Genomic DNA, 22,343 nt, shown 5'->3' on the forward strand with positions numbered 1-22,343 from the left:
AATTGGATTGTTTTGCTTAGCTCGTCACTACTACTCAGTTCCTTAGTTATTTCTGTTACTACTGAGTCAGTTGTACTCATGCTATACCATGCACTTCATGTGCAGATCCAGGTGTGTTTGATTACGGAGGTCGTTGAGTTCAGGCCGGCTATCGTTGGAGACTGCAAGGTAGTTGCTAGCGTCCGCAGGACCTTGTTACTCCTTTTATCATTTCTTCTTTTGGACTGTATTGACAGTTAGACATTTTTATTTCTTAGTTCATAGATTTAGACGCTCATAACTTAGTGACACCCCGATATTTGGAGCTCGTTTCCGTATTTTCTATAATTATATTTAGAGTTGATTTAGTTTATAAAAAAATGCAAATGCTGGAAATATTTTTATTAAATTCTTATAATCGATTTAGTAGTAATATTTTGGGAAACAGGCTTGCCTTGTAACACGATAGGCGCCATCACGACCATGGTTAGATTTTGGGTCGTGATAAGTTGGAATCAGAGCTCTAGGTTATATAGGTCTCACGAGTCATGAGCGGGTTTAGTAGAGTCTTGCAGATCGGTATGGATACGTCTGTACTTATCTTCGAGAGGCTGCCGAACCCTTAGGAAAATTTCACTTTCTTATATTCTATCGTGCGGAATTGATTCAGCTTAAAACATAACTCTTTGAATTCCTTCCACGCATTCGTATGCGCACATGAGCGCTCGGTATCAGTTGTGCATCGTCGGCTTGTGATTCTATCAACGATGTTTGAGATGTGTATTCCGTGTTCTTTTGATGGGCTAGTCTGGAGGACTTGAGGCCAAGTTTAGACCGCAACTTAGGCTCGGTAGCTTCAGTTGTAACATTGTGGTTGTGGTGGTGCTTGTTGAACTTGCAATATGGTTCTCTTCCTTAATACATCTCCCATATTTGGGTACACGGATTATGCAGTGGTGGCTGGAGTTATATTGATACGGCGTGTCTGTAGGATAGTTGTGTTGAATAATATAAGGTCATTAGACTTAGAATGGGCACCATCAGGCTTGATTATGGTAGATTCGAGAGAGTTATGGTTTTGGTTGGGGCGAGAGAGCTCCATGGATGGTCGATCTGATGAGTGGTTATGAGTTTTTGATTGTTTCTTTCATCATTGGCAGTGTACGAAAGTTGCGGAATGAGGTTCTGTTGACTGTGGGGTTTTATACTAGTACTTGGTTGGTTTGGAGTAGTTACTGTGATCAGGACTGGTGCTACGAGCGGGCGAGTTGTGTAATATGCTGGGTGATTATATCCATGATTATAGTTATAGCTCGATGCAGCTTGTTTAGACTCATACATTATGTAAATTTAAGATTCATGTCATGAAAAGAAATCCTGAAGGTTGGGGATTAAATTCCAAGGTTTTTGGCCTAAGGCTAAATTAAGGATTTTCAGTTGTATTGTGTTGTCAGGCCTATTTGGAATAGGGTGACATGGGATCACCCTTGGGTACGCGCGTGGTAAGATAGAATAGTGATTTGATGGCTTGGAACAACTCTTGGCACGTTCGAAGACGAACGTTTGTTTAAGAGGGGGAGGATATAACGACCCGGTCGGTCGTTTCGAGAGTTGTAGCCCCGTTTTCCTCATTTCTACTTATTTATGTGTTGTTCAGCTGTGTTGAGTTGTATCTAGTTGGTAGGTTTGGGTTCGGAGTAGTTTTGGAGTGAAATGAGACACTTAGTCTCTTAGTTAGAAAGCTAAGTTAGAAAAGTGAACCGGAAGTTCACTTAGAGAGTAAACGAGTTCGGACTTGAATTTTTATGATTCATTTAGCTTCGTTGAGTGATTTTAGACTTAGGAGTGTGTCCAGAATGTAATTTTAGACTTCGTGAATTTTTGCCCATTTTCCTCCATTGTTGAACGGGTTTTTGAGCTAGGGCAGTGTTTTTCAAGGGAGAATCATGAGACATCAGTGAGGTAAGTCGTTTGGGTTTATTTACACGCATTTATGATGTTCTTCCACTGATTAGCCATGAAATTAGTAGGGGTTTAGGGTGAAATTGAGGGAGTTAGGGTTTGAGTTTTGGAGTGTTTTAAGTGAGCATTTGAGGGACCAGACACAGTCCGATTTTGATGAATTTTATATGGTTAGACTCGGGAGAGTACGAGGATTATTATTCTGCCATTTTTGAGTGATTTCGAGACGTGGGCCCGGGGGCCGGGTTTTGGCCGATTTTGGATTTTTGGCCTATTTATGTAGTTTTTATTGTGAAATTTGATTCTTTAGCCTATGTTGATAGTAGTATTCTGATTTTGGTTAGATTCAAAGGTTTTGGAGACCAAGTCCAGAGACGAGGGCATCCCGGAGTAGGATTTTACGATGTTAAGGTAAGTAACAATTTTAACTCTGGCTTTGTGGGTATAAACCCGGAGTGGAATCACGTGATTGTTTGGAAGTGATACCCATGCTAGGTGACGGGCGTGTGGGTGTGCACCGCAAGGGATTGAGACTTGGTCCATCCCGTGAGGCTGTGAGGCCTAATGGCTATTATCTGTGGTTATGTGTTTATTTGTTATTGAACTTGTTTGCCTTCATGTTAGAGATCATGCTTAGGCTTTATTCATGCTCACATTATTTACACTCAGTCATAGATATTATTGTACATGTTTACCTCAGTCCCTATTATTTTGCTGATATGATGTGATACTTGACATGGGCTGTGTTTCCCTTATTTGTTGATGATGGTGAGGCTAGAGAGGTACATGACTGAGTGAGGCTGAGGGCCTATTGTGAGGTATTTGATTGAGGCATGTGAGTTGTCTGTGCAGATCCAGGTATTGATACCATAGTGTGTGAGTTGTCCGCGTAGCACGTGAGTTGATCATGCGGATCCGGGGATTGATATTATGGCACGTGAGTTGTCCGTGTAGCACGTGCGTTGTCCGTGCTTAGAGCTTGGGCTTTTTGACCCCCTCCGGAGTCTGTACACACCCCCAGTGAGCGCAGGTACCTATTGAGTATTGAGTGCTTAGTGTCGAGTGCTGGGTGATAGAGTGACATTGTTATGAGGTTGCATTTACTTTTGTTGTTACTGCATTTACCTATTACTTTCTTTGTGGCATTTGTTGGTTTTATGGAATTTACCTGTTTATTCATGTTTACTGTAAATTGTGAAAATAAATAATTGGATTGTTTTGCTTAGCTCGTCACTACTACTCAGTTCCTTAGTTATTTCTGTTACTACTGAGTGAGTTGTACTCATGCTACACCATGCACTTCATGTGCAGATCAAGATGTGTTTGATTACGGAGGTTGTTGAGTTCAGGTCGGCTATCGTTGGAGACTGCAAGGTAGTTGCTAGCGTCCGCAGGACCTTGTTACTCCTTTTATCATTTCTTCTTTTGGACTGTATTGACAGTTAGACAGTTTTATTTCTTAGTTCATAGATTTATACGCTCATGACTTAGTGACACCCCGATATTTGGGGCTCGTTTTCATATTTTCTATAATTATATTTAGAGTTGATTTAGTTTATTAAAAAAATACAAATATTGGAAATGTTTTATTAAATTTTTATAATCGATTTAGTAGTAATATTTTGAAAAATAGGCTTGCCTTGTAACACGATAAGCGCCATCACGACCATGGTTAGATTTTGGGTCGTGACAAGGAGGTGTGACCATACTCCATTCTGGGGATGGTTAACATGTTATGCTGGAATACAAGGGGCTTGAATGCCCCTAATAAGCAAAAGGAGGTGAAACTCCTTTGCAATGCGGAACAAGTTGGGTTAATATGTCTGTTGGAAACAAAAATAAAGAAAGCAAAAATGGACCAAGTGGTCCAAAAAATGTTTGGGGGATGGCAGTATATTACAAACTTAGAATCTCATTATAATGGTAGGATTCTGATTACATGGAGGCAGGATTATTACAAGGTGATACCTGTGCAAATAATTGCTCAAATGGTAACATGTGAGGTGCAATTCATTCCTCAACAATTGACCTTTATGTTATCAGTGATCTATGCTTTTAATACTAAGGAGGATAGGTGGAGTTTATGGGAGAATATCATATAGCAATGTAAGTTGTGCACAAAATCATGGATATTTGTGGGTGATTTTAACTCTGTGCTTAGAGAGGATGACAGAATAGGGTAAACCCTGTTACATGGGCAGAAATAGTGGATTTCCATAATTGTGTTGACACTTGTGGACTAATAGAAAAGCCAAATACACCGACAGCCCCTTCAACTTGTTTTCACTTTCTACTTTAACACTTATTATTAAGGTCGTTCTATTTTAACACTCCAATTAGCCCTTTAGTGTGTCATCCAGACACAAAAGGCTGACATGGCAAGGTGAATGTTTTTCACTTTTTTCAGGCGCGTGAAATAGTCCAATAAAATAATTTCTCTTTTAATTTTTCAGAAAATACAATGTACACAAAGGAGTAATTCTAAGTTATGCCAAGCTTCCGTTTTAAGATCGAAGCTTCTGCTTTAATACATAGGATTTAATACTAATTATCTCATTTTTAAGATCCAAGCTTCCGCTTCAAGACTTACTCAAAAACAACCATGACTAAGAGTAGCTTTCTCGTCGAAAACGTTTAGCATTCATATATGAACAAGAATTACTCGAATTGGTACTATTTTTTTTTTTACCAAAAACTATATGGGGGGATTGTATTTGATGAGAAGAAGCATGTACAATATTTGAAGCTTGCTGAATTGGAGTGAAATTGAAATTGATATTTTGTCGAATACCTAGTATACCCAACTTGCCAAATTCTCAATTTTCAAATTCGTCGAAGCTGAGTGGATCAAAGCTGAAGAAGAGGGGTTAAAAACACTCCCTTGAGGTGCAGAAATTGTTCGGCATTGGTTTTGCTGTATTTGATTGGCTTGAACACCATCTCCGGCCTAATAGAGCTCGTCGGAACTTGGAGCTTCATCGGAGTTACCAATTTTGAAGTTGGAATGATCCAAACTTTAGTGAGGAGATAGATTACGACCTAGATAAAAACCTCCCGCGTTTGGATTGGATCGAATCTGTTCAGAACTGGTGTGAAGTTGGAATGCCCATGTGATGTTTTGCTACAGTTTTTTGATGTGTCCGGCAAGGTTTGTGAAAGAATTTGATTAATTATTAAAATGAAAGATGAAATAATGGTGAAGAATTGGCCAAGGTTTGTACTGAATAGTTGTATTGATAGAAGAAGTTGGGAGTAGGGGGGTCAGGAAGAATATAACAGAGAGTTCTTATTTTTTTTTATCTTTTTCCTTTTTCCTAAAAAAATTTTAATGTCTCATCCATGTGTCTCCGTTTTATTGGTCATTCTGGCGTGTGAATTACACGCATCTATCGTGTTTGGCTGCCTAACATTTTAGTGTCCGGATGACACACTAAAGGGTTGGTTGGAGTGTTTAAATGAAACGATCTTAAGAATGAGTGTTAAAGTGAAAAGTAAAAATAAGTTAAAGGGGATGCTGATGTATTTAGCCTAATAGAAATGCCCCACTTAGGGAATCATTAAACATGGAATGATAAACATGCTGACCAAAGAATTTTCTCAAAGATAGACTGGGTGTTTATAAATGGGGATTGGCTTGAAGATATGCCTCCATGCAGGGTAATATATTTGCTTGAGGGTATTAGTGACCACTGTCCAGCAAAGATTTCACTAACAGCAGAGAAAGATAGAGCTAAGAGGTCATTCCAATATTGCAATGTATGGGATCAACACCCACTCTTTTTAGAGAGGGTAAAAGCAGGATGGGAAGTGCAAATTCAGGGATGCAAAATATTGCAGGTAGTCAAGAAACTGAAAATGATGAAAAGAGGATTAAAGCAGCTGAATTCTCAATACTTCGAAAACATAGTGGGAGAAGTAGATGAAGACAGGCAAAATCTTTAAAAAGCTCAAGAGAAGCTGCAGGCATGCCCTATGAATACTGAATTTCAACAACAGGAGAGAGAAGCATACAAGAAATTTAGGAAGTCTTCCTATTTGGCAGAACTATACCTCCAACAGCAAAGCAAGGCAAATTGGATAAGGTTAGGAGATGATAAAACTAAATATTTTTATTTAGTAATCTAGCACAAGAGGTTGAAACAGGCTACTACTCAACTAAAAAATGAACAGGGAGATTGGCAAAGTGATCCAGATGTAATTGCAAAAAATTTTGTAAATTACTATGTAGAGCTACTAGGGCAAAACTCTCCAACTAGAGTTAAAGCAAGAGAAGGATTCATAAAAATGGGACCAGTGCTTACCATATAGAATCAGATAGACTTGCTAAAACCATATAATGCTAAGGAAGTCAATGAAGCAATATTTTAGAATGACAGTAGTAAAAGCCCTGGGCCAGATAGTTTTGGAAGTGGTTTTTTCAAGGCAGTGTGGAGTATAATTGGAGAGGATATCACTGCAGCAATATTGGAATTCTTCCATAACGGGAAGTTACTAAAACAACTGAACTCAACTAACATAGCGTTGATACCAAATGTGGAGGACCCAGAATATGCAAGTCAGTACAGGCCCATTTCTTGTTGCAATATAGTGTATAAAGGCATCTCAAAGATGTTATGTAGCAGACTTACACATGCAGTTAGCCAGTTAGAAGCAGACAACCAGGCTACATTCATTCCAGGTAGATCTATGATGCACAATGTTCTTATATGCCATGACCTATTGAGGCACTACAATAGGAAAACTTCTGCTAGATGCTTAATGAATATAGATTTGAGAAAAGCTTATGATTTGGTGGAATGGAAGTTCTTGGAGGAAGTACTGAAAGGCTTTGGGTTCCCTGAGAAGTTCCTACAACTGATCATGACTTGTGTGAAATCAACAAAGTTTTCTATTAAGATCAATGGTGAAGGTCATGGATATTTTGAAGGAAGAAGGGGGCTTAGGCAAGGAGATCTCATGTCTCCTCTATTATTTGTTTTAGTGATGGAATACTTATCTAGAACTTTAAAGTTCATGAGTGGTTTACCTAACTTCCAGTTTCATTCTATGTGTAAACAACTTAAACTAACTTATTTAATCTTTGCAGATGATCTTATGATCCTCTGCAAAGGTAACATTGCCTTAGTAACAAGAGTCATGGAAGCATTACCACACTTCAGCAAAGCATCTGGCCTGATTGCAAACTTAAAGAAGTCAAATATTTTTATAGCAAGGGTTGATGAGGTGACTAAGGAGTAGCTGCTAACTAGGACATGATTCACACAAGGTACATTTCCTATAAGATACCTTGGGGTGCCTCTGTCATCCAAGAAATGGAGCAAATTGGAAAGCTATCAATTGGTGGATAAAATAACAAGTAGGATTAAAACTACATATGCCAAGCAACTGTCCTATGCAGGAAGACTTCAAATAATCAATTCAGTGTTATTCTCCATCTATAATTTTTGGGGGGCAGTTTTCATATTACCCAAAGTGTGGTTAAGGAAGCTGATAAAATTTGCAGGGAATATAAATGGGGGAGTTCAGAGGAAAAGAAAAAAGTTTTCCTTGTGTCTTGGGAAAAAATATGCTTTCCAAAGAAATATGGAGAATTAAATGTGAAAGGAAGCAGACTTTGGAATGTAGCATCTGTTGGAAAATTATTATGGCAACTGATTGATAAACAAGACTCCTTGTGGGTGAAGTGGGTGCATGGAATCTATATGAAGACCAATACTAGTATTTGGAACCATAAGCCACCTTTGGATAGTAGTTGGTACCGGAGGAAACTTAACTCCTTAAAAGATGAAATGAAGGCATGGTATGAGCGAGACCACTATTCTCTAATTTTTGGAGGAGTATACTCAATAACTAGAAGTTATACAACTCTACTGGGAGATATGCCCAGATTGAACATAGCAGACTTAATATGGAGTGCAATTGCACAACTAAAGCACAGGTTCTTTATGTGGTTAGGAGCACAGGGCAGACTATTAACAAAGGATAGGCTCCGAAAACTGCATATCCAAGTTGAAGATGGAAGCTGTTGTTTATGTGATGCAGGAGCAGAAGAAGAACCCAATCATTTGTTTGTTGCATGTAGCTTGTTCACAATACTCAGAGGAGCAGTTACAGTTTGGGCTGGTGTTCAAATACAGGAGGGAGACATCAGGAAGACTTTGGAGAGAATAAAGAGGAAGAATTGGAAGCAGACCAAGAAAGAAATAGTAGCAGCAATATTTGGATCAATGTTCTACCATACATGGAGGGCTAGAAACTAGAGAATGTTCAAAGGTGTCAATGTAAATATAGAGGATGTAGTAAGACAGATTAAGCAAGATGTTATAGAAAGAATAGATACAAAAGGTAGATCAAAAAGGGCTCATACATGTAGAGAATTTCTGCAAAGGATCACTGTATAATTGTAAGTAGTATTTGTCTAGAGGCTTAGTTTCCACTGCACCCTTCCTAGAAGGTGGTTGTGGTATTAAGTGCTCTTTAGGTGTAATAATTTTGTTATAAATGATAATATTCACAGTTGTTACCCAAAAAAAAAAAAAAATCTTAAGAACAAGAACAAAAGTAAAATTACTAGGGCAAAAAAGGCATTTTCATGTTCAATTCATCAATTAACAGTTATATGCTACATGGTGTCTTCAATCAAAACTATAGAAAGTGCGAGCAATATACATTGTTCTTTCTATTCCTCCAAGATCTGTAAATGCGTATCCGACGATAAGATACATTTAATGCAAAACCATTTGAACTATCTTCTATGCTCAGTATTCACATCTTTCCAGTCACAAAAACAATCTTCTGTAGCATTGCATCTGGCAATCTTGTTTACTAATCAGTCAGGTAAGCAAAGGAGGCCCATTCTCAGCAGCTGTTCGAGTATGTTCGTGACTATGGCTTCTTGACATTTGTACATCTCGATTGAAACTGGTCCTTGACTTCGCATAAGGAGCGTCTCTTGCTACATAAAAATGGAAAAGCCATTTTATCGCAGAATGATCCATCCATAAGCAAGCATATTTTAGAAGAAGAAAAAATGGATTCTATATGCAGGTCAAAATTCAATTTTTTTTACAGATGTAGATTAGAAACAACACATAGGCAATGTATTTGAAGGTGGCCTTTATTGAGGGTTAAAAGCATAGAATATCTTACCAGCAATTCTCTGAGCTCGGAGGATGTTCTGCCGTCTCTTCCACCAGCATGTTAAGCAGGTAGCAATAAGCAGGATAGCTGCACACGACCCTAAGCCGATCCCAATTTTTGCTCCAAGCGTAAGATGGGTTCCACACGTTGGTAATCCCGGAATACCACAAATGCCTGCATTATCAGTGAAACTGGAAGCATCCATCGTAAGTTATTTGTCATAGATTACTGAAACGACAAGCCAGAAGTTTTGCAGCTTTTCAATTTAACCACATAGTACACGCCCGTGAACCTCTTAAGTAACAGCATACGAACAAAAATTTTAATTACATTTCTCAGCCTAAAATACATGATTGCTGATTGCAGCTGTAGGAATACTTTAAAGGCTAGATCGAGGCCATCTTCGGATAAAACTGGTACATGCTAGCAGAAATAGTCTGGGCTAAGGAACTTATCCAGATTCCACGCAGCATATTCATGATAAGGACAGCTAGAAAATGGTCAGGCAACTCCTAAGCTCTGCAATGTTCTTAAGGCATAAGGAATCATGATGCTGCGCACTATAGTTATTTGCACCACAAAACGGGCATATATGAGCTACTATAAGAAATTCATAAAAGAAAACACTTAAAAGGATTCTTCACAAAGAACAAGCACTGTGCCAAACAATATGATGATAATAGGAAATGTACTTGAAGCTAGCTCTGTGCAAGAGCCTTCCACCTAATGCGGCAGGAACCCTTCCAGAGAGTGAGTTGCCATTGAGATTCCTGTAACAAAACAGTAATTAAGTGCTCTTTATCGATCATTCTTTTGTCCTCAACTGATCAAAGCTGAAGTATCTTACAGCGTCCGTAATGAGGTCAATTGCCCAAGGCTTTCAGGAATTGAGCCATTGAAGAAATTGAATGAGAGATCCCTGTAGTGCAAATCTTTGTCAGCCACTCACCAGGTAAGATCCAACCCTTTTTTCATTACTAATGGAATATCCTTCACTAGTTTGCTAAAAATGGAATGAGATGATCTTATGTCGTTTCTAGTTGAAAACAGACTGTCTTGAGCAATCGTAGAGGCACTTTAATTCGATAAAAGTAATACTGTCTGTTCTAATACACAAAAAATATTGCGATCTTTCCGCACACAAGGTGTGGCGAAGCAGTCAATGTAGTGAGACCAGGGTTCTGCGGAGACCTTGGTGGGTAGAGTTACTCGATCTGGCCTAGATACCGTCATTATCAAAAAAACTATATACAATTACAATATATTCTCCAATAAAGATAACAAGGATGAGCAATATGACTTTTATTTCACAATCCCCAAAAATATTAAAATCAACAGTCTTCCCCTTGAACCATTACTAGCAAAGAGAAAACGAGATCATCTCTTATTCCTATTAGCAAAACTAGGAACCTAATCTTCAAGCTCATTCCTAATGATTGGTCATACTGCAGCACAAAAATCAGCACCGCTTTAAGAAGAATGGGCTATGATATTACTGAAAGAGGACAACCAGTCATATGCCTTAAGACTCCTCAAAAGGTAAAATTGAGAAACTCCTTAATTTCAAGTTTGATTATCCATTATTCTGGCAGAAAGGAAAAAGAAATTAATTCTGAAAAGCACAAGAATTCTGAAAGCTTTACTCACAATGTCTGCAGACTAGTTATCGTTCCCAATGCCACGGGAATAGCCCCATGAATGCTGTTTCCACTTAGGTTTCTGGTATTAAAAAAAACACACAAGGAAAGCATGGTCAAAGGAGATCATATTTAGAAATGGTTGTTCCAAAGCCACATGTAAGAATGGAGCATTCATAAAAGTGGGATGCTTAGAGGATTTGAGAAGTGTGCGGTGCCAAAAAATGTTTCGGGAACTGTCATGTACTGCCTCTTAGCATGTATTTGTCTTTGGCAATATATATTCCGAAAACAGATGGCACTTGCAAGCTGTGTTTCTAACTTACATGCTCTGAAGATGACGCAATCGAGAAATTTCATTTGGTAAGAAACCCCTTAAACCTTGATTGTCCAAGCCACTGACCTTGCAGGTAAAACAGTTGGAAAAAGATATGGAGTTAACAATGATCATACAAAAGAAACTCAACCCATTCACATAGTGTCAAGAAAAGCCAAATATAGATGATAGAAGATTATCGAATTTGGTCAAAAACCTGTACTGAAGAATGTAAAGATAAAGGGGAACATTTACACACAGAAGCAGTTAAATTAGAAGAGGGAACATGTTGTCTAGAAAATAGTAACAAAGTTAACACACACTTCAAGAAAAATAGAAACCAAACAAGTTTATAGAGACTATGCATTAGAACTGAAGCAACGGAGACACCACATTTTACTATTCTAATAACAGGATTTGACTGCGACAAATATGCTCCTCCGAAGACATTCATTACACAAAAGCTTGCAAGAAAAACCACACAATATGAAAGCACAGTGCAAGCTTACCCTACAGATTTTGAAAAATGAGGACACCAAACAAAGGTATCTTGATAACAAAACACATTTTTGTAATGAAAAAATTACAAGTTGGGATTGAGATTCTTGATAACAAAAAAAAAAAAAAAAAAAAAAAAACCCAGTGAAATCCCAAAAGTGGGGACTGGGAATGGTAGTGCGTACGCAGACCTTACCCATACCCCGAGGAGTAGAGAGGTTGTTTCAGATTCTTGATAACAAAATACATTATTACACTGTCATAGTGGAACCAAGAAATGAGATAAAAAATATATGAATTATGAGAATTGCACCAGTTGAAGGTTTAACTAACAAATACTTCATCTAACTTTGTTTAAAACTGGCCAATTACAAAAGTAAGAAGTTACAGTAAAGAGCTAAAACTATCAGTATCACAACTAAAAGCTATTAAACTATCGGTATCACATGAATAAGTTTAGATTTCAAAAGACCTACTCCCTTCATCCTGTTTTAAGTGATGTGTTTGACTGGACAAAGTTTTAGAAAGAAAGACTTTTGAAACTTGTGGTCTAGCCATAGACATTTGTATGGCTATAAATCATCTCACTAATTGTATAATGGGAAGTTTAAAGTTAAATTGTTTCTAAATATAGTGTTTGGTTTTATGAATGGGTGTGAATGAGAAATGGTAAAGGCACCTTCTCGATCGTATCTTTCCATCTCACCCTTTCATTGTCTATAAATTTAGAAGCTTGGCCTCATTTTTCATATATTGAAAATTCTGAAATTTCTTTCTTTTTCGTTGCACTGTTTTTCCGAAAAATATAAGTGTCATGTGTGATTTACTCCGCCTTATTGTGTTCGCTGGAACACTGGGGTTTGAAGTACCACTACACTAGTGTGGTTAATCCGTTTTATCCTGAGAGGAAATAATCCTAAACCTTGGGTACTAAGAGGGGATTAAGTTCCTTAAGGAAACATTGTGAATTCAGTGGGCTCGGATTTAATTTCCTTCTTCATCTACATTTTCTGTTCTAAGTTCTATTTTTCTACTTATATGATTTTTTCTAGTTGTGAACACAGTTTTACTAACATATAGGAAGGTCCTTCCTTTTGGGATAAACTAGAAAGGAAAGTATGTCACATAAAATGAAATAGAGGACGTAATAGATTAAAAATAATTTGATGCTCAAATACAAATTACATGACAGCTAGGGATGGTAATTTATTAAAGGTGGAGTAGTTTGTACTTTGCCTGATTACAGTAAATCACCTAACCCAAAAAAAGCAGAAATTCCTGACGAATTCAACTGCTATCCTCCTCCAAACTCCACATGGGCTTTCTGGTCTATTTAGAAAATTAGATCTGCATCTCCATAAGAATCAGTTCATGTGATCTAATGGAGTAATGGGTACTCATTTTGCCTAAAAAGTGGAGGTCTTGGGATGAGAAACCTAGTAATCCATAATAGAAGCTTGTAGATAAAGTGGCTGTGGGAGTATTATTGACAAAGAGGCTTACTGGAGGAGGGTGATCATAGTTAAATATGGTATAGAGAGTCACTGGCGCCCAGAGATAACTTCATCTCCATATGGGGTAGGACGTTGGAGGAGTTCAGCTCAGATGTCTACTTTGAAGTGGGTACTGGTTAAAATATCAGTGTTTTGCATGATAAGTGGGTAGGAAGCAGCCCACAAAAAGAGGAATTCATTGAATTATATCCGTGTGTGAGATATACCTCATGCCAGTATAATACAATGTAGAGACAGTAATTCATGAACACAGTATTTAGTAGTAATTGCCAAGACTGGAAACTGAGTGGCTTAATGGAATTGATAGCTGGAACAAGTGACAATAAACTCTCAGAGGAAAGACAGGATGAAGTGACAGTAATGATAGTGGACAGTTCACTATGAAAGCATGGTATAACATTCAACAAAACACAAGTACCCCTCATTGCCACAACTCCCCTTTTCTGGCCACTTTCACCATTCTTCTCACCGTCTCCTTCCACAGCCCCCTTTCTGGCCTCCCTCTAGTCCTTGGCTTTTGCTCTTCACAATCTCAATATTCCACCTTATTGTCTGTCGCAGCTCCCTTTCACACACTCAACTTGGCTTTCCCTACTTTGTGTAATAAATGTGTTATTTAGTGAACTACACACAAAGCAGAGAAAGACAAGTCGTTCAACAGCTTACCACCAGAAACATGTTAGATTTGTTGAAAAATATTAGAGATGGAACACTAAGAACACTTAATCAACAAACAAGGATTGAATACATCTCTTCAATTAATGAATAGATGTGTCCTATGTCCTATAAAACTGGATACATCTTTCAGAAAATATTGTGCCTTTTCAACAGCAGGTACATTATATCTTGAATCACTCGAAATAAATTCCAACAAGATTGAGTTGTAGAACTTGAGGAAAGAATACAAAGAAAATGAGTGTTTGTGTGAGTGTGTGCGAGCATATGTTTACAGGATGAAAAATCTCTACATGTGTGAGGTTCTATATGTGAAAAGTGAATCTAAAGCTATCCCTGCCTCTTTTTCCGTTCTCCTTTGGGTGGGGGGCAGGCTATTTATCTTGGATGGATTCATGATTGTGTTAACCAGATAATTCACCAAGCCGTCCAGAAATTTGTCGACCAAAACCTATAGATTGAGTTGTGGAACTTGATTGAAGAACACAAGCAAAATACACGGGTGTGGGTAAGTTATATTTGAATATGCCCATATATATACACCATATGCCTGACTACAAAAACCTACATATAGATAGAAACTTCTGTATGTAAGAGCAAGCTTAATTACGTACAGCCCATCGATGACCCATTTATTGCTAGCTTTGTCCAATTGACAATCTGCTCCACTCCAGGGATGTTGTTGGGGCACACATGGATCACCGTTCCATCCAAGTCGAAGAGGAAGTCCAAGTGCATTCTTTAGCGACTGCAAACCCTTGACTGCAGAAGTAAAGAAAGATAAAATAGTATCCATAACAGGTCAGGTAACTTCTATAATCAGAGCAGTGGAATGTTAATGGCACAAGCTGAACTCATGAGTCAAAAAGGAATAAAGAACTACTCTTGGCCCCTTTTTATAGCATAACAAAGCCAGAAAGCTATCCCATCGGTAAAACTTGCACAACTTTAGATTACATCTTTCTTTCCCACTTTAAGCGCTGAACAAGTATCCAAGAAACGTGAAGTGGAAAATTTTAACTTATTTACCTTCGTCAGGTAATGTTTTAGATTCAGCTATTATAATCTCAAAAATTTCAATGGCGCTAATTATGGCATGAGTCCCATTTGTTGGATGCAATGTGATTGTCAAGGTCCTGCCACTGACTACAACTGTTTTATTCAGCACAAGGGCACTGTTAACACCCCCAGCCATCTTCACAATGTCAACATCTTGAAATACAGTGTCACCATTGATAGAGATGTCCATGACCCTCTGTCCCACGGCTGTAACTGAAGGATCAATTTCTGCAAAGTGTAACCAAACAGAGTAACGTTTATTGGGATCAACATCCATAGTGTATGTTAATTCTGGCTCATTGTCAGTACTAAGAAGAGCGGTTTGGTAAAGAGCTTCTGGATAGAAGTTTGGTGCTTTGGAAGCTAACTTTGTACTGTTTTTGGTAGAAATGGGGCGATCAGAATTCTGACCAAAGGTCGTGATTGAACCCCAGAAACGATCTCCACCCCAGTGATCCCCACTGTAGTCAACATCAAACCTTGAAGTCTGAGCACCACAGCTGAGTCTTTTAACAGTTCTAATGATTGTCCCTTCACCAAAGTCAGGACCAAAATAGTATGCTTTGCCATCTACTTGGAGAATTTCAATTGCAAGTATAGCAGGATCTCCATGACCCGTGCTGTGGAAGCAAAGAGAGGCAGTACCATCATCAAGAAAAACAACTGTTTCAACAAATGCTCGTTCATCGTCATGATTGCTCCAACCAGATGGCAAAGAATAAACCAAGGTGCCTTCAACAGAAACATCAAACAGTGGTTCGTTATCAAAGCTTGGTTCTGCAACCAATCCAAAGAATATTCTCACTGAATAGTGGCCATGGGGCACTCTGTTGATATTATAACAATTCTCAGGTCCCTCCGATAAAGGGAAATACCGCAGCGTAGTGAGTGGAGGCGTAAGGAAACTTGGGGGTGTTCCATTGGTAGGTATCCCTCCTGTATATGCAAAATCCTTATACCAGTGGGTATTTGTAGGGGCAGTATGAACATCATGTCGAGCTCCACAGCTTATTCGCATTACATATGGCTCTGCAGTGAATAAACAGTTTAGTGAACAATTTAGTGAACAAAATACCAACTTGAAGAGCCTAATCATTAGTAGCAAGTTTACAAATATCATGGAATAAAAGCAATAGGTATCCAGAAAAGGTAGAACAGGTACACTAAAGAGGAAGCAAGTCCAACTCGAATATCAGCGGCAGACTAACTTTTAATCTTCACTAATGTTACACCGATTGAATGCACTTGAAAGCTTATTCTTATAGAAAAAAAGGTACTCATAAAGGTACTTGACAAGTTTATCGGACTATACACTTAAGAGGGAGTAGGAGCAGCTTGAATTTTTGAGGTGGAATAATGTTTATTTTTCACCAATGTTACCTTGATTTGGTTGCAGTTAAAAGCTTATTGTTACCAAGCAAAAAGTTGACTAAGGAGGCTTAACAGGTTTTCGACTTTACCCTTATTTGCTCCTTCTTTGATTTGTCAAGCCTCCACCTGAACAATCATGCTTACTCCCTCTCACACCCCACTTCAAAGTTCCACCCTTTAACCGAAAAAGACCCAACAAAAAAGGCGACCTGAAATAACTAAGTGCAACACCTAGCAATGACAAAAACATTACAAAGGTTTACTCATTTAGAGAATACTAATCCGTGTAGGGATAAATGTGAGATTTAAAGAGCCCTTAAATTGACTTAAAAGAAAAAGATCTAGTATTGGAATGAAATGGACCCGAGTAGAGTGGAATCAATATAAAAGATTCATATAGCTAACCGCAGTTGTTCCAAACTGATTCGGGAAAATTGAACCGCAGTTATAGACTTCTTTTAAGGATCACTATAGCTTAAAAGGTCAGCCAAAAAAAAAAAACGGTTCAAAATATCAACTCAGGAACAAAAGCAGCAGAACTAAGCTAAAATCAGTACATTTCAGCAATTTTAAAAAATCAGTAACGATAAAACAAAAGTGAAGCAAGTCCATCACAAAATTACAATCAATGAGCAACACAATTACCATTACTACTTCTAGACAAATCCACAGAATTAAAAAATAATAATAATAACTACTTGAAAGTGTAGTAAATTTTAGTCCAGTAACTTAACCACATAGATCCAGTAACAAGTGTTCATAGTAAAAGAAAAAAAAACCCAGTAAAATGCTTGACCCATTTTCACAATAGAAGCACAGAAAAAGGGCTGACCACGGCGAGAGCAGACAAGCTGAAGACCCACGCAGAAGCAAATGAACAAGAAACCATAGTGGAATCTCATCATCTTGAACTCCAAATGCTACTTGGGCTTCCTCCAATTCTTGTTTTTTCCCCCCTACAAACTCATTGCATTCACACTCAAATCTTGTACTTGCCTTGTGGTTTTGTGGGCACTTACCATAAGTTCATAATCAGTAGTAGAGTTATAATGAGGACGAGCTATGCAGGTAAGGAAGTAAAGGAAAGTCGAATATTTAATTCTTTTTTATCTTTTCTTCTTTGATATTGACCCGTGAAAATGAATGGGCGTTGTTAGTATGCTTATAAGTCTACCGCTTACAGTGAAGCCAGCTGCCTAATGAATGAATTATCACGTGCATCGCTGGTTTGTAGTGACTTTTAAGCCGGTCAAATTAACTTTTAATTTTTTTTTAGTTTTTTTTTATATTTGAAAAAGTTAAAAAAAATTTAAAATAATAAATTTAAAACTACTTAAAATAAGTTAAAAGTAATAAGTTGGTTGACTTAAAAATTATTTCTACTGAAAACTCTTTTTTTTTTAAGTCAATCCAAACGGTTATCAATCATAAGACATTATGATCTGAATCTAATCTAATAGTATTGTTTCTTAGTACAATTAAGTTGTTGATAGACCTTTGTTTGATAAAGACAAAACATGTTGAATCAACTAATCAAAGAGAAAAAAATTTAGCCTTTACTATATTCTATTCTTCCTAAGTAAATGATTAATATTCAAATTTTTGGTAAGTGCAAACAAATAAAATATTATGCTTACTTTTCAACAAATTTAATTCTTGACAAATTAATAAGTATCGTTGCAATTAAGTTATCGTATTAGTATTTTGGATTTATTATACTGGACACATTACATTAATTTTGCTGGTAAAATTAGTAAATTGTTGGAGTGATATACTAATATTTAATGTAAGTTATTTAAATTTTTGAAAGTTAAAATGATAGTAGGTAAATTGAATAACTCTTTATCAAATAAATAGTGGTTATCACAAAGACAAACTATATTTAAGGTTAATATCGACAAAGCCACGTGATGCGAGTGCATGGGATGAGCATGGACCTGCGCAAGACATGGCTAGATGATGCTAACGATGCTTTCTTACATATTCTTCTGTGCCACTAGAAGACAAAAGCTACTAACGTGGAAAGAAAGTATAAATTAAAAAGTGAGTTAGGCCCCGTGATTTACCAATAATTACATCATCGCCCGCAATAAAGAATAAAATAAATTGAGATTTGAGACTTCAGAATGCCTCGACTATTGAAGTTTAGACCCTTCCATTGTACTGAAAAGCGCCAAGCTGCCATTAATTACTCCTATTTCCTTTCCAATTGAGTTTCTTAACTCTTAAGATGTGTTCTGGATAAAGGGATTTGATTATTATATTCCCTTAATTACAGCTCAAAAATCGCTTTATGTTCCCATCTTTTACCTTTTATATACATATTTATTTTTAGAGAGAACACATATCTCTATGTGAGATTTTGACTTGCATATCTCTCTTGTGTTTTAATGTTACACAAATTTTCCTCTTTTTATAGTTTGTGTAACAAATATATATTGTAATCCACAAATTGATAAATTGGTCCATTATGTATTAGCTTTACCGTTTTCTAATTTTTTTGTAACAACCCTACCTAGTTTTTATTTTAAGTTTTATCAACTTCTTTAAAGTATATCCTATATAGACAACGACGGACAAAATAAAAATGAGAAATAAAGAAATGATAAACGTACTACGAAAGAATATAATGAAACTTTTATTCTCTAGCATCTTTTTAATATATATATTTTTTTGTGCAACAGTATAGTTGTTATGTTAATTGTGATGATGTTCATTTGGTAGAGAGTATGATTCTTTTCTATTCAACTTAAAGACCTCAAAAGCAAGTTGTTTCTTCTGCATTTTTCCGCAATAAATTTGATGTGCTACAATCAAGGCCTTACTCTATCATCTTGGTGTTGTGACATGTTGAAAGAATGTGGGGTAACATCCCTTTTCCTGTTGTGGAATGAGGTAACTCTTAGCTTTTACAAAAATAAGCTAAAAAGCTGTGTGAAATTTGTATTTTGGAACTTCACATCCCAGCTACTTTATCTTCTCTTAAAATATTTACCGCAACTTAATTGCAAATTAATGGAGTTATGGAATGAGGAACTATCTATGTTGGATGTGTTCATATATTGAATGAGTTGCCTTTTGTGTTCTGTAGGAAATTCACAGGTCAGTGGGCATATAGCAATGTGTAAATGCATTTTCATATATATATTGAATCAGTTGCTTTTGTTCTTTTGAAGTATTCTCGTAGTTTCTCATGTATTCTGAGTGATGTTTCCACTGGGATGGTTTGTGCCTATTTGGTTGATACATTTTAGATTAAAATATATAGCCAAACTATTTTATATATCCTTTTCGCGGTGGTCTATAATTGTTGATGAGTGTGAAAAATCTTTAGATGGAGAGGGAGATTCTTTTGTGATATGTGAAGTCTTATAACCTAATGAACGTGTCAATGTTAATCTTAGAAATTCCAGCCTTAAAGCTGCACCTGGAATCGAGATGATGCTTACTGATTTTTTTGTTATTACCATAAAGGGAAGCTGAAATAAGTATATCGTTGCTGATCAAAACATAATTTCGGTTTGCAGTTACATGGATACTAATTGCTAATTCTACTGTTGGAGCTGGAAGAGGTGTTCATCTAAGAAATAAAGGGCATCCCGGTGCATTAAGCTCCTGCTATGCGCGGGGTCTGGGGAAGGACTAGACCATAAGGGTCTATGTTCATCTGAGAAATGAATCCCATAAATCATAATGATGAAATTGCTGGAATTAAAATATTGGTGAATGGGAAATGAAAAGAAGAAAGTGGAGGGAAAGTGAGCTCCCTTTTGCTTTGGAAAGAGCAAGTGTCCCTCATTGGTGGTGGAAATAAAAATGAATATGCTTATATTGAGAAAGCACTTCTTTTGGTGTTAAATGGGTTGGAAAGAAAGTAAGTCGTGCGCCATCGTCGTCGTCGCTTCGGTCAAAGATTGAATGATTAATCTTTTTGGACAAAATTTCTTTCAATTATTTAATTAATTAATTAACGAAAATTCAACCCGGAAGAAATATTTCAAACGGGAAATGTTCTCACCTGTTCCAACAGCCATGGCTATAAATATGCCTTGATCGCAGAATCTTTCCTTACGAAATTTTCTGATCTTCTTCTTCTTCTGCACAAAATTTTTCATTGTATTTTACAACCATTGAGTGATTCGAAGTTTATCAGAGTTTTTGGTACTAATACAATGGTGAGTTAAATCGTTCTATCCTGGAAGGATAATATTCCAGCACCTCGGGTACTTGAGGGGAATAATTTCTTTGAGGACACATTGTGCATTCAGTGGGCTCGATTTATTCCGAAATTATTTTCAAATATTATTTCGACATTCTGTTGCTGCTAACTTTCTGTTTCTGTTTTCTGTTTCAGAAAGTTTACTGTTTCATTATTCATTATATTAATACAAATTGAATAACAATCTTAAGGAAATTAGTTTTTATAATGTAATCTGTATTCTGTTTTTTGGAGATTAAAACATGTGTGGTTTTCTACTCCTTTTGAATTTTTTTATTTTGATTTGAAGATATAAAAACTTCATCGGAGTATTAAAATTCAGAAACGATTTGAAGAACATAAAAATTTCGTCGTTTTCTGTGAAACAGTATATAAAAACTTCAATTTTTATTTATTAAACATATTGTTTATCATTAATTATAGTACTTTTTATTGTTCTATTTTTTGCCATTAATTGAACTTTTCTGTTGTTGACAGTGAGAAATGGCAATTGATAATGGAAATCCTTCTGCGACTGTTGCGGCAACGACGATAGCCTCGTCAAATCGAACTGTTGTACCACCGGCCGAGAAACCGAGCAAATTTTCTGGAACCAACTTCAAAGGATGGCGCAAAGGGTATTTTTCTGGCTTACCACGCTTGGTATGTAAAAGTTCACCAGTGAAGACCCTCCAATGCCTGCCACCGACATGCCGAACAATAAGAAGTTTATGATTGTTGAGGCGTGAAAACATGCAGGCTTTCTTTGCAAAGGCTACATCCTAAGTACTTTGGAGGATGATTTGTACAATGTCTACAGTGCTATGAAAACTTCGAAAGAATTATGGGACGCACTTGAGAAGAAGCACAAGACTAAAGATGCATGCATGAAAAAAGTTTGTAGTTGTTAAGGTTCTAGACTATAAAATGATAGACAACAAAACTGTTGGAACCCAAGTTCAAGAGATTCAAATTATTTTTCACGACCTTATTGCTGAAGGTATGGTAGTGAATGAAGCATTTCAAGTGGCTGCAATAATTGAAAAATTGCTTCCTTCGTGAAAAGATTTCAAAAACTATCTTAAGCACAAGCGCAAAGAAATGAAGTTGGAAGATCTTGTGATTCGTCTCAAGATTGAGTAAGACAACAAAACAGCCGAGAAGAAATCTCGTAGAAACTCAACGATTATGGGAACTAATATCGTTGAAGAGATTGCTCCAAAAAGTAAGAAGAGGAAGAGGTCTTCTGGACAGACTAAGGAGCAGAACAAGAAGAAATTCAAGGGCAACTGCTACAATTATGAAAAAACTGGTCACAAAGCCCCTGATTATCGTCTCCCGAAAAAGGATAAGAAAAAGGGACATACCAACATAGTGGAGAAGAATGATGACATCAATGATCTATATGCAATGCTTTCGGAATGCAACCTAGTTGGAAATTCAAAGAAGTGGTGGATTGACTCTAGAGCCACTCGACATGTTTGTGATGTCAAAGAAGCATTTGCGACTTACTCTACTGCTGGTCCCGAAGAAGTTTCTTCCATGAAAAATACTGCAATAGCCAAGATTGAGGGTTATGGGAAGATATTCCTGAAGATGACTTCTGGCAAGGTGTTAACGCTCAACAACGTTCTTCGTGTTCCTACTATTAGGAAGAATTTAGTTTCAACTTCTTTACTTATATCTGACAAAGTTGTTGTAAGCAAGAATGAAATGTATGTTGGAAAGGGCTGCCTCACAGAGGGCCTTTTCAAACTCAATGTAATGGTTGTTGACAGTATTAATAAAATACCAGTTTCTTCTTATTTATTGGAGTTAAATAATGTATGGCATATTCGTTTAGGACATTCCAATTACAAAACCTTGCGGAAGTTAATTAATTTAGAAATATTGCCTAAATTCGAGTGTAATAAATCAAAATATCAAATATATGTTGAATCTAAGTCTGTAAAACATCCTTATAAGTTTGTTGAAAGGAATTCAAATCCTTTAGA

General features: G+C 36.9%; 2 protein-coding genes across 3 annotated transcripts; one reads left to right on the plus strand and one right to left on the minus strand.

Moving 5' to 3' along the window:
• The first annotated feature begins 5,583 nt into the window (after positions 1 to 5,583).
• On the plus strand, positions 5,584 to 8,201 carry LOC138905030 (uncharacterized). The gene is made up of 6 exons (XM_070193533.1): positions 5,584 to 5,870; positions 5,984 to 6,023; positions 6,112 to 6,234; positions 6,310 to 6,850; positions 7,028 to 7,175; positions 7,397 to 8,201. The coding sequence occupies exons 1-6, from the start codon at positions 5,584 to 5,586 to the stop codon at positions 8,199 to 8,201; spliced, it is 1,944 nt and encodes a 647-aa protein (XP_070049634.1).
• Positions 8,202 to 8,508: 307 nt separating this feature from the next.
• Positions 8,509 to 17,251, minus strand: LOC104109087 (receptor-like protein 4). 2 transcript variants are annotated; one of them, XM_070195542.1, is made up of 10 exons: positions 16,984 to 17,251; positions 16,241 to 16,382; positions 14,751 to 15,809; positions 14,336 to 14,483; positions 11,045 to 11,116; positions 10,729 to 10,800; positions 9,929 to 10,000; positions 9,774 to 9,851; positions 9,091 to 9,272; positions 8,509 to 8,896 (listed from the first exon to the last, which is right to left on the minus strand). In XM_070195542.1, the coding sequence occupies exons 3-10, from the start codon at positions 15,796 to 15,798 to the stop codon at positions 8,775 to 8,777; spliced, it is 1,794 nt and encodes a 597-aa protein (XP_070051643.1). In that variant the 5' UTR covers positions 15,799 to 15,809; positions 16,241 to 16,382; positions 16,984 to 17,251; the 3' UTR covers positions 8,509 to 8,774. The 2 variants fall into 2 exon arrangements, with proteins under 2 accessions (XP_070051643.1, XP_009616584.1); XM_009618289.4 differs by lacking the exon at positions 16,241 to 16,382 and having other exon boundaries at positions 16,984 to 17,250.
• Between the last annotated feature and the right edge of the window lie 5,092 nt (positions 17,252 to 22,343).

This window comes from Nicotiana tomentosiformis, chromosome 2, assembly GCF_000390325.3.
Source record: "Nicotiana tomentosiformis chromosome 2, ASM39032v3, whole genome shotgun sequence".
Taxonomy (NCBI): domain Eukaryota; kingdom Viridiplantae; phylum Streptophyta; class Magnoliopsida; order Solanales; family Solanaceae; genus Nicotiana; species Nicotiana tomentosiformis.